The following is a 10501-nucleotide window of genomic DNA, read 5'->3' on the forward strand; positions in this document are numbered from 1 at the left end:
TAAACCACTTTATAATCACAAGCATTAATCACAACGATTAATTATATTTAAGCTAGAAGTCAACGAACCTCTATGTAGCACATGCACATTGGTATGATGATTCTATCTGCTTTTGACCCCAACCAGTGACAAAATCCGCAGGTGCTGACATTACGACCACAAAGGTTTTATCATGTACATCCCTGGACCACGGCATTTCAGCTTTAACTAGCTGAGTTGCGACATCTAGCGCCTAAAAATTGCATCAATATATATATACATATACTGTTAGTATGCTTTGATGTAATCAACTCGACTGTTAATATGAGTGCGCTAGCGGAATATAAGCAATATATGTGGACCTTACAACAGTTTTGTCTCGTTCACATACGCAGAGCCGGTTTGACCCAATTGGCCAAATCAAATTCCGCGGTTTAAAAGAGGGCTGTGCGTTTAAGTAGCCAGGGATTTAACAAGAAGACAAAAAAAGTTTTTTTTTCAAAGACTGCGGCCGTGAATGCTCGCCCCAACTTCAAAACAATGCGACACTTACATGAACCTTGATGGTCTTTTATGCCTACAATTCTCATGAGCAGAAGTTGCATAGTGGTTTCCACAACATTATGATTCAGTCGGTACCTTCCATAAAGTTAGGCCTCTATCTTGAACCTCATTTATCTGTGTAGGTAAAATGAGCAAAATTACCAAACCCTTTACAAAACACAACACAACCTGCCACTGCCAACAATACAGCAAATGAGCCAAGCAATTTAACCACAAAACAAAAATGGCCTTCTAATTTCACTGTTACGCATAGTGGTCATTGTTACGTAACAACATTAGGAAGGGAAAGTAAACTTGGGATGCAATATACAAAGTAAATTATTAAACTCGTTGGGGAAATAAAATCAATACTATTTAGCGCGAAAATGATTACCCACCTGGACAATAAAGATGAAACATATCGATAAAACCAAAATGTACTTGAGTCAAGGTGATAATTTCGTGTAAGTAAGAGATGTAGGTGTCAAAACCTTAAGAGGGATTTTATTAATAAACGGAATCCAGGTTTTAATAAAGTTGAACTTCGAGTAACTAACAATGGCACCTGTAAAAGAAAGACAAAAGTAAGACCGCACACAGAGAACACCAAGAACAACTAAAGAAACACAGGGCGCTGGCAGTCATAGAAGGCGTATAATTCCTGAGGCACAATTAACCACACGCGCCCGTGTAAGTGTTGCGTTCGATCACCACAGTAGGGGTTGCGACAAGGCGCATGCACCCTGACCAAAGTAAAACCCATCAAAACGAATAAGTGAGCTTCAAAGCCTGCCCGCTTGAATAAACAACAATCAATATAACAACAAAAGTGCCAGGTAATTAAAACGCCAACATTCTGTCACAGCTGAGCAATCTTAAAGCTGTTGGGCCCTGTGGTCCTGTATCGGTTCGGAAAAAACAACAAACCAATGTTATGTTGTACGAAACTTAGTTCTCATTGGAAAAGCGACGTCTGAATAAGCGTTGTTCAAAAAATATGTTATTTGGTGTCTAGTGGTTCAAGTTTAAGACATGGCAGACAAAAGTAAGCGCAAGAAATGTCTGCGTGTAAAAATTATCAGCATGGGCAACGCGGAATGTGGAAAAAGCTGCATAATAAAGCGTTATTGTGAACGACGTTTTGTCAGCAAATACCTTCCAACAGTCGGCATTGATTACGGCGTTACCAAAGTACATGTCAAGGATAAAGAACTTAAAGTAAACATATTTGATATGGCAGGACATCCATACTTTTTTGAAGTACGAAATGAGTTCTACAAAGATGCCCAAGCGGCATTACTAGTTTACGACACAAGCGACAGAAGAAGCTTTGAAAGTTTGGATACTTGGCTCCAGGAAATGGGAAAACAACAACAGGTTGATGATGTGATAGTATTTGTGTGCGCAAACAAAGTGGACATGGGGAAACGGGCTGTTGATAGGTTAGAAGGACAACTATGGTCTCAAGGTAAAGGTTTCAGTTACTATGAAACCTCCGCAGCTACAGGCGAAGGAATAACTGAAGTGTTCCAAGATTTGTTTGAGCAGCTTGTGAAAATGTCTGAAAATGGTGGGGTACGTTCCATACCTACTGTAACACCAGGCTTCACAAAGGAGCAAGTTGATGCTATTCTGAGACTTAAAAATGGCCGGGACAATTATGAAAAACTAGGTGTGCATTATACAGCATCAAAAGATGACATCAACAAGGCATATCGAAAACTTGCAGTGATATTGCACCCTGACAAAAGCATGGCCCCTGGCAGTGAGGATGCATTTAAAACACTTGTTAATGCTCGGACTGCTCTTCTCAGAAATAAGGAATAAACTTATATACATGACTTTGCTTCTCATTGCAATATATTGGTGAAGCATGTGTCTGATTTAAAACGGGTTTTAAAAGTGTTTGTTAAGCCGTGACATGTTCCACTGGAAGCTTCATATGTTTTGAGTGTGTGTAAAATCTTCAGCATTTTTACTTTTTGTACTGGTGCCTATGTTGAATTTTACCTAAAGTGCTCAATGAATTTTTAAAAACTTTGCAAAGTATTATTTGTTTGATGTTATATTTTTTCATCAATTTGAGATGTATTTTATCCTGTGAAATATATACTACTTCATTAGACAAATTTTAGGCACTAGTTTTACAGTTTTTATAAATTTGAACTTGCTTTACTTTTTAGGTACATGAAAGTGTCTGTTTTAGCTATTGTGTTTCATTTTAGTACACTATGGCTGTAAAACTAAAAATAAAAAATGCTGTTCTGGACGATTTATGCAGCCGGTTTCTGTTGAACATTCCACAACAAGAAAAAGAGGACATGGTACGCTTGTGCTTCCAAATTGAGCTGGCTCATTGGTTTTATCTTGATTTCTGTCGACCAGAAGACTCAACTCTTCCAGACTGTCGTATGTATGAGTTTGCAAAACTCATATTCCAAGAATACTCATTTCTTTTGAAGCCAAAAGATGTGAATGTTGATGAAATACTTGAAAGGTATTTGGCATTTACAGTTGTTTTACACTTCTTGTTTCCGTTAGTTGATTGATATTTCGGCTTTAATATGTATATATATATATCTATAGTAGACCATACATAAGGACTTGTCTGATATAGTAAAATTCATTAGGAAAAGCTATGAAATTTGTATTAGTGGCCTTTGTTTGAAAAATGGATGTTGATAAGTTTTTTCAACAGTTCAATATTGTGGCATAGTAAAATTGGGTATTATGTTATTTTTCCAGTTGGATATATAGCTATGTTAGTCTAATATATATGAAACTTCTAGATGGAAACAATACAAAAGAAGTGTTCCAACTTATGGAGCAATCCTCCTCGATAGTACATTGGAATATGTTGTCCTAGTTCAAGGGTTCTGGGTGAAGGCCAGTTGGGGCTTTCCTAAAGGAAAGGTGAACCACCTGGAAACTCCTGAAGCCTGTGCTATCAGAGAAGTTCAAGAGGAAACTGGTTTCGATATTACCGGAATGATTGATAAAACCCAATATGCTGAACATCACCTTAACGAACAGCTGAGCAGGCTGTACTTCGTGCCAAATGTTCCCATGGATGTTGGGTTTAAACCAAAGACAAGGGGAGAAATTAAAAATGTGATGTGGTTTCTTGTGGATGACTTGCCTGCTCACCGTAAAGACACAACACCAAAACAAGCTCTGAACATGGCTGCAAATTGCTTTTTCATGGTCATGCCCTTCATAAAGCAGATTCGTAGATGGATTGCCTCCAACAAAGTGATTGTTAATGAGAAACCCCCTAACAGCGGAGGTAAAAAAATGGAAAAGCAGATCCGCGCTAGCTCCGGGGATAGGTCAAAGAACAGTCAGCAGCAGCATCGACCTACCAATGGAAAACTCTCTAACTTACTGAATAGTCCTATGCCCGTTAACAATGTACAAACCAACCAACAAATGGAACTTTTTGCCAATGGGAATTTACATGAGCTGCAGTCTGTTACGAGTTTGTTTAAACCGCCAACTCCTGACCCTTCTTCAAAACAAAAGCGCCGTGGAGCTGGCCGAGGCCGCAATCAAACTCCTACTAAATCTCAACCAAAGGCTGGTTCGACTAGTTTAGATAATAAAGGGCGAGGAAAGTTGTTGAGTGAAGAATACTTGGTGGAGGCATGGAAAAACTTTACATTTGATTATGATGCTTTAGAAAAAGCAATCATGGGTTACAAGTAGTTTCTTGTGGAAGTAATGCATACTTTTTTTATCTTTTTACCTACGAGATGCCTTCACCTTTTTATCTGTTTTGTATACCCTGGCCCATAAAGATTATCGGACATTGAAAACAAGTATGCTCAAATATGACAGAGATCTAGGAAACCACTAACAAAGCCCCAGTGACTATGGAGAAAACCCTTTTTCACATTATAGTGATTTTATAATGCGTATACTGTATGCACTGTGGTGTTTCATTGTGGTTCATTTTGCTATGAAATGGTATACCCTAAAATGTTTAATTTACCATGAGTTGACTCACGTCGGTCGTCTGCAGGTAATTTTAGCTCCAGATGTATTGGATATTACACACACACACACACCTGTGTTGATACTTTCTACTATTCAGTTAAATTTGTTTACATTCAAATCTGTATATTATATTTCACATTTGCAAGGACAGTGAGGATTGATGTTGATCGAACTACCCACTTGTGTTTCCTCTGGCAAGAATTTTTATTGAGCTGCAATCCAGTGCGCAATAAAACAGGCAATGCTTCTTTCTACAGTTTTTTCAATAAAATACAAACCGCAAATGTGTGTTGAATTTGGCAAAATACTTTTGCACAGGAATTTGCAACCTAATGGGCCAACTGAACAACAACTTAAATATGGCGTCCCTTTTAATAGCATTAGCTTTGGGCAGGGTATTCCGTGGCTATCAAAAAATGTTGCAGAAAAGGTACTTGTTTGTAAAAACATTAGTAGGGTAATCCATCTTGTTCTAAATCCGTGTCAACTAGAAGCAATTTTACGGTTTTGTTAGTTTGCGGGTAACGTTCTTTCAGACCACGAAGTATGTTGACGTAAGCAGGATTTCCATCCGTACTTTTTAGGTTGCGCACGGTTACGCGATCCGTTTACGTACGTTAAAACGCAACCGCAAGCAATTGGTACGTTACCGGAGGGAATTGCGGTAATAAGCTGGTACCATATGTCTCTGTCAGAGGCACAAGAAGAAGTCTGATATCACCACATTGCAAATACATCCAAAAATTTGAAGACATGTGCAGGTAGGTGTTGTGACCAACATAAAATCAATGATTTTCCGCAAAATTAACTTAAGTTTTCTGCTGCTTAAGACAAACTATTGTGCTCAAATTTGCATGCTTATTCCATCTTTATATGATTAGCACCCATACATAACCGATGCATTACTGTGTTGTGACGCACAACTTGTCTCTATGACAGGACAATTAATCATTATGACAGAGGGCATTTCCCACACAATAAACTTTTTTCCCAATGTAAATGTTGCCTTCAGGTTGTTTAAGTACGTTGTAAGTATATTGCAAATCTATATGTTCATCTTATAAACCCTCTAACCAGCACGTAATTAAAAAAAAATTAAACTTTATGCAGTCAGTTGTTACCGTTTACGACATTTCGAACTATTACGCTTTCCCAATCTGATTTGGTCGCAGACTTCTTACCACAGTTTGTCAACTTTGTCCTACAGACAATCAAAATGAAGACATAGGCTATAATTACAGCTAACTTTCGTAATACTTTACTTCCTGTCTAGTTTCGGTGATGTCATGCAACCCGTTTCCCGCTTGGCATCACGAAATGCCAGCATGCCATATGTCACGTTTTATATTGCATGACTATTTTGCCAACTTTTACACCGAAATGGACGGGTACCGAAAATAAGTTTGTATTGGTAGAATAAAAATTCCTTGAAAAGGCTAAACCCCAAACCGCCTTTGCTTTAATTTTGTTGTTTATATTTATTTTTTGACGCGTATATCACTGATACAAGTTTTTCTGTTGTTAAGTGTACAATTTTCGCCGCATCCTTATGATAAGAAGGATCCAACATTTTTCTTAGAATGGTATGGTCACTATATTCACTGTGACGCAATAATGGGGATTTTGGTCCCAAGAAAAGTAGATAAAAGAATGCTCTAGACTAGACAAGCACACCAGTGACGAACAAATATCGCCTAATTTGCCATTTGTGGATCCGCCTCAACATGTGATTAGCAAGTAAAACACCCATCAAGGTTGTAGAGAGACGGGCGGTTTTAATTACAGCTTAACATTTGTTGAAAAACACAATTTGCTGAATAAACCATCACTGCATATATTATGACTGATAATAACAAACACTCCAAATAAAAACATAGTTTTCACGAAACAAAGTCAAAAAATTATAGGAAACTAGGCATCCAAATCTAACTTTACATTCGAATCACTGCGAGAGTATTTTTTGGAATGGTTGTGAAAAGCATTCATCAGCACGTAGGAAGTTACAGCAACAAGAACAAGAACCAAAACCACCATTCCGGCAATAAAAAAGCTGTTGTCCGTGATGCCGTGTTGTGGTTTTTCGGATTGCGCGCTCAGTGCAATGGGTTTCACGTCTCTTGGTTTGACCACTTCCCAGCAACGACTGGGAAACTGCGCATTGACCACAAAACGTAAAGGATATGAGCCAAAAATTTCAACTTTAAATTTTGCAATGGATAGATCGTACATAAGTGGGACTGATACAGTAAAATTGCTGTTTGACATTGGTAAGTCCGTTTTAAAATCAAATTCCTGACCTCCAGTAAGAACAACCAGGTCGTATGATGACAAGCCAATGCTAGCCTCAGTAATATTTTGTCTACCCATAAACAAAGCATTACCAGGTGCTCCAAAGCCTTTAGGAATATTGTAACTCAGATTAAAAGAGCGCTTGTCGCAAATATAATCGTTAATTTTTGCAACGAATTCAGCGCGTTCAACACACTTGTGTACGTTTTTCATTCGCTTGTCGCTGCAGTCTGGAATTTTTACGTCTATCTCCAGGACGTTTGATTCAGAACGCGGCGATATTGGGTATGGTGTGATCATAACTTGGTAAACATCGCCAGGCCCAATCAACTGGTCTGAGCCTAGGCCGTAGCAGGGGAAGTTGAAACCGTCGGGAGAAACGAGGCCGCCATTTTGTGATTCCCCAAGGCAAAAACTTTGGGTCAATTTCCACCGATAGTTGTCATAAACTTCAACTTGGTAAGCTTGAATGCGCTTTTCCGATCCGTCCCGACTCGGTTCCCAGGAAACGTTCAAAGCAACGTAATCGTGTCCGTTTCTCCGAAACAGATACCAGCCCTCGCCTGTGGTCGACAAAGGTGAACTGGCTGAAGGTGATTCCCCGTAGTAGTTCACGCCTGGGCAGTCCCCGTCAATTGTTTTGCACGGCAGGTGTTGTCGCGTACCTGTTGCTGCGTCAGTGTTGTAGGCGATGCATTTCTCCTTGCACTGTTCATTTCCCAGAGCAAGACTTGCGTCACAAGCAACCAAAGTGATCAGCAGTAAAGTGCTCACGAAATTTAACATGTTCGAAAACTGCAAAACCTATTGGACCAACTATTGAACATAGAAAATATTCGATTAGAAAACATGCGCTAAGGTGACGAGTCGTGGCTGTTCTTAAAAAAACAACATACCACCTGTATATTCTGAGGTACTACTGTGATATTGACGAAAGTCTATTGCTTTAACACAAGCGAAAATACATTTACACTATTGACAAATTCCGCCGAAAAAAAGAGTTTTTCGAATTTAAATGTAACCCTTTTACATAAAACATCAATATGCATTTTCTATAATTTACGTCTTTAAAAACCAAATAGGGCAGTACAAAATTATGTTCGTTTAAAAAACCGCCCGAAAACCTCATATTACTAATTATCCTATATCCCACACCAAGTAAAAAAAAACACTAAATCTTCAACACTTCACAACAAGCTACATAAATTTCTGTGCCATGTCTAGTGACTCCTTGGTGTCTGCTTGCAGTAGTTCATGTGCATTCACGTTTTTATATCCCTTTCAGAGCGAAACCGAAACCCATTAAAATGTGCACACAAGGCGATACTCGACTACGGAATACGTTCCATCTCAGAACCCCACTCGGTCACGTTTGGTTCCGCATATTTATCCCGAAGGGGGTCAACCGAGTTCAAAACAACATGTTTTTATTCTCAGTTTCTTTTCACGTTTTCCTCCTGATCGAAACTTTAGATTGATCTACATTTGATCGTGTTTGCTGATTTTTTTTCCAACCAAATGTTTGACACGTCGAAAACGAGCAATATATGCAAAAGTATAGTAGTTTTCGTATTAAACTGCATGTCACATATTTATACGTTTTGCACAACAACCTCTGTATTAAAAGAATGCCAGATACAAAGGCAAGTGCAAGGCAAGTTACGTGACCTAAAACACTTTTCTGTCTTGTTGGAATGAGAGATAATGTCCCTTCTGACCCACTACGAAACAGCGGTCATATTGCCGAAACAAATCAAGGCATTTTTCAGCCAATGAATTTTGTTGTTTCGTGGGCGTTTCTGAGGCGAAAAATTTGACTACAAATATGGTCACAGATCAGTAACCGTCGGGTACGCCTACATCGAAACTATATGTTCGGGTGATTTTTCGAAAAGCCGACACGCGCGATTTCAAAGTGCTTTCACAGCATAAATACATAGTTGTCCTTGCTCAGCGCTTTTCAATGTATGGCGCAACACCGTGTTGTTCAGTTCCACGTTTTCGGCATCATGCTACTTCGCTTTACACGTAAGCATCCTGTCACATGTTACGATGTGGTTTAAAGGTTATTGCATTTAAAATTAGGTGATGGTTTAGCACATTCGTTGACCATGGCTATCATCTAGTCAATACCAATACTGAGAGTAAAGAGATTACTGGCCCATATTGCAAAAAATATTGACATGTTCTATTTATTTGAAAGACGTTTCGGCGAAAACTTCATCAGTTTAAAAATAGCTGTGCTGTATGGTCTAGCTCCAGTGTCACACAGAGCTGACCTGACTGACCTTTTATATATACAACGGATATAGATAAGTCCATAAAAAATACAGACAAAAGATAAATAGATAAAAACACACAATTTAAAATATAGTCGAAAGGCATTTGTTGCGAAACGCATTTGTATTAAGCGGAATATGTTTGGCCAGACATGCTAAAGTTTGTCAATCAAATCCCATCCTGCGAGTATTCTTGCAATTTCTAGTTTATAATTCAACAAAATACGAATACAAATCTTTTTAATCGGTCGGACAATACGTGATGTAATTCAACAAATATGTGGTATGAGACAATTTGGATATCCACGGCGAATTTCAAACTTAGTGGGTGGTTATTGGCGGGTGACGCAATAAAAGGAAATCGTCGACTCAAGGCCCATGGTTTGCTGCTGTTTACAATTTGGAGAGTTTTAAATGTTACCAGTACTCGTTTGGATTCCTATATCCATTTCTTCAAGAAATGTAGTGTCTGTCACAAGGAATTGATCCTTCGACCGTTTTCATCAGCACTTTTCTGGTATTGTTTTAACTGCGAAATACAGCTAAAGTGCAAACAAGTCCTGTCCAATAAGGAAAGTATGTTTCCCCAAAACGTTGCCATAAAAAAGACTTGCGTGATGCAAAGTTGCTCAATTGTTAATTGTGGGACACAATCAGACACAAAGGGCAAATGTCCTGTGGCGCATCATCAAATGAACACGTTTTTCGCATTCGCTGCGCAGGAAATTAACCCATAAAAATCGGCTAGTTTCATACGAAAAAAATTACTGTAGCATCCAAAAGCGCGTTTTAGTTCCAAACTGTCAGACCTGTTTGAGTAATTGGCAAAGCCACACTGAAACATCGAAACTGACTGCAATATTGCTGTTTTTTTCGCAAGAGCAACCACGCATTGCAGAAGTACTGTCAAATCGACAGTGCGGAGTGGTCGTTGCTCCAACGCTTTACTTGCAACAGCGATTGCATAGTCGTGTCAAGTGTTTTAAATTCCACCCATAACGCACAGTAACTATTCAATCCCATTGTGAAATAAGCAAACGAAACTATCCCTCGATTTCATGACAACTTTATTTATGAGACGCATTGAAACTTGCCATGATTGTTGACCTAAATTTCGACGCAAACTAAGCGATGGAAAGAATAGGTTCCAAGCCTATTCGGTTAAGGAAGTTGCAGTTTTGTTTTTGATTTCTTGTTTCAATTCTATTTTCCATTTCCCTAATCCATACTGACCCGAGTATCATAGAGTGCAATATATCATTATTTTGAGCAGTTAGTAGGTCACTGGAATTATTCTTTAGTTTCCACTTGAAACGTGTAGCGAAAGTGCATAAGTTTTGTAACCTTAAGTTTGAAGCAAAGGACACACAAGGCTCTAAGAATAGCGTATAAACCCTTAAATATCTTGCATGGTG

The 10501-nt window shown here is 38.7% G+C and overlaps 2 protein-coding genes across 2 annotated transcripts; both read left to right on the top strand.

The window, feature by feature from the left end:
- Positions 1-1469: 1469 nt before the first annotated feature.
- LOC145908092 (dnaJ homolog subfamily C member 27-like) lies at positions 1470-2705 on the top strand. Its single transcript, XM_082995275.1, has one exon. The coding sequence runs from the start codon at positions 1555-1557 to the stop codon at positions 2347-2349; it is 795 nt and encodes a 264-aa protein (XP_082851401.1). The 5' UTR covers positions 1470-1554; the 3' UTR covers positions 2350-2705.
- Positions 2706-2727: 22 nt separating this feature from the next.
- On the top strand, positions 2728-4791 carry LOC145908091 (m7GpppN-mRNA hydrolase-like). Its single transcript, XM_082995274.1, has 2 exons — positions 2728-3019; positions 3312-4791. Exons 1-2 carry the CDS (start codon positions 2754-2756, stop codon positions 4225-4227), a joined length of 1182 nt encoding a protein of 393 aa, XP_082851400.1. The 5' UTR covers positions 2728-2753; the 3' UTR covers positions 4228-4791.
- The last annotated feature ends 5710 nt before the right edge of the window (positions 4792-10501 follow it).

The sequence above is a fragment of the Ascidia mentula genome, chromosome 7, assembly GCF_947561715.1.
Source record: "Ascidia mentula chromosome 7, kaAscMent1.1, whole genome shotgun sequence".
Lineage (NCBI taxonomy): Eukaryota > Metazoa > Chordata > Ascidiacea > Phlebobranchia > Ascidiidae > Ascidia > Ascidia mentula.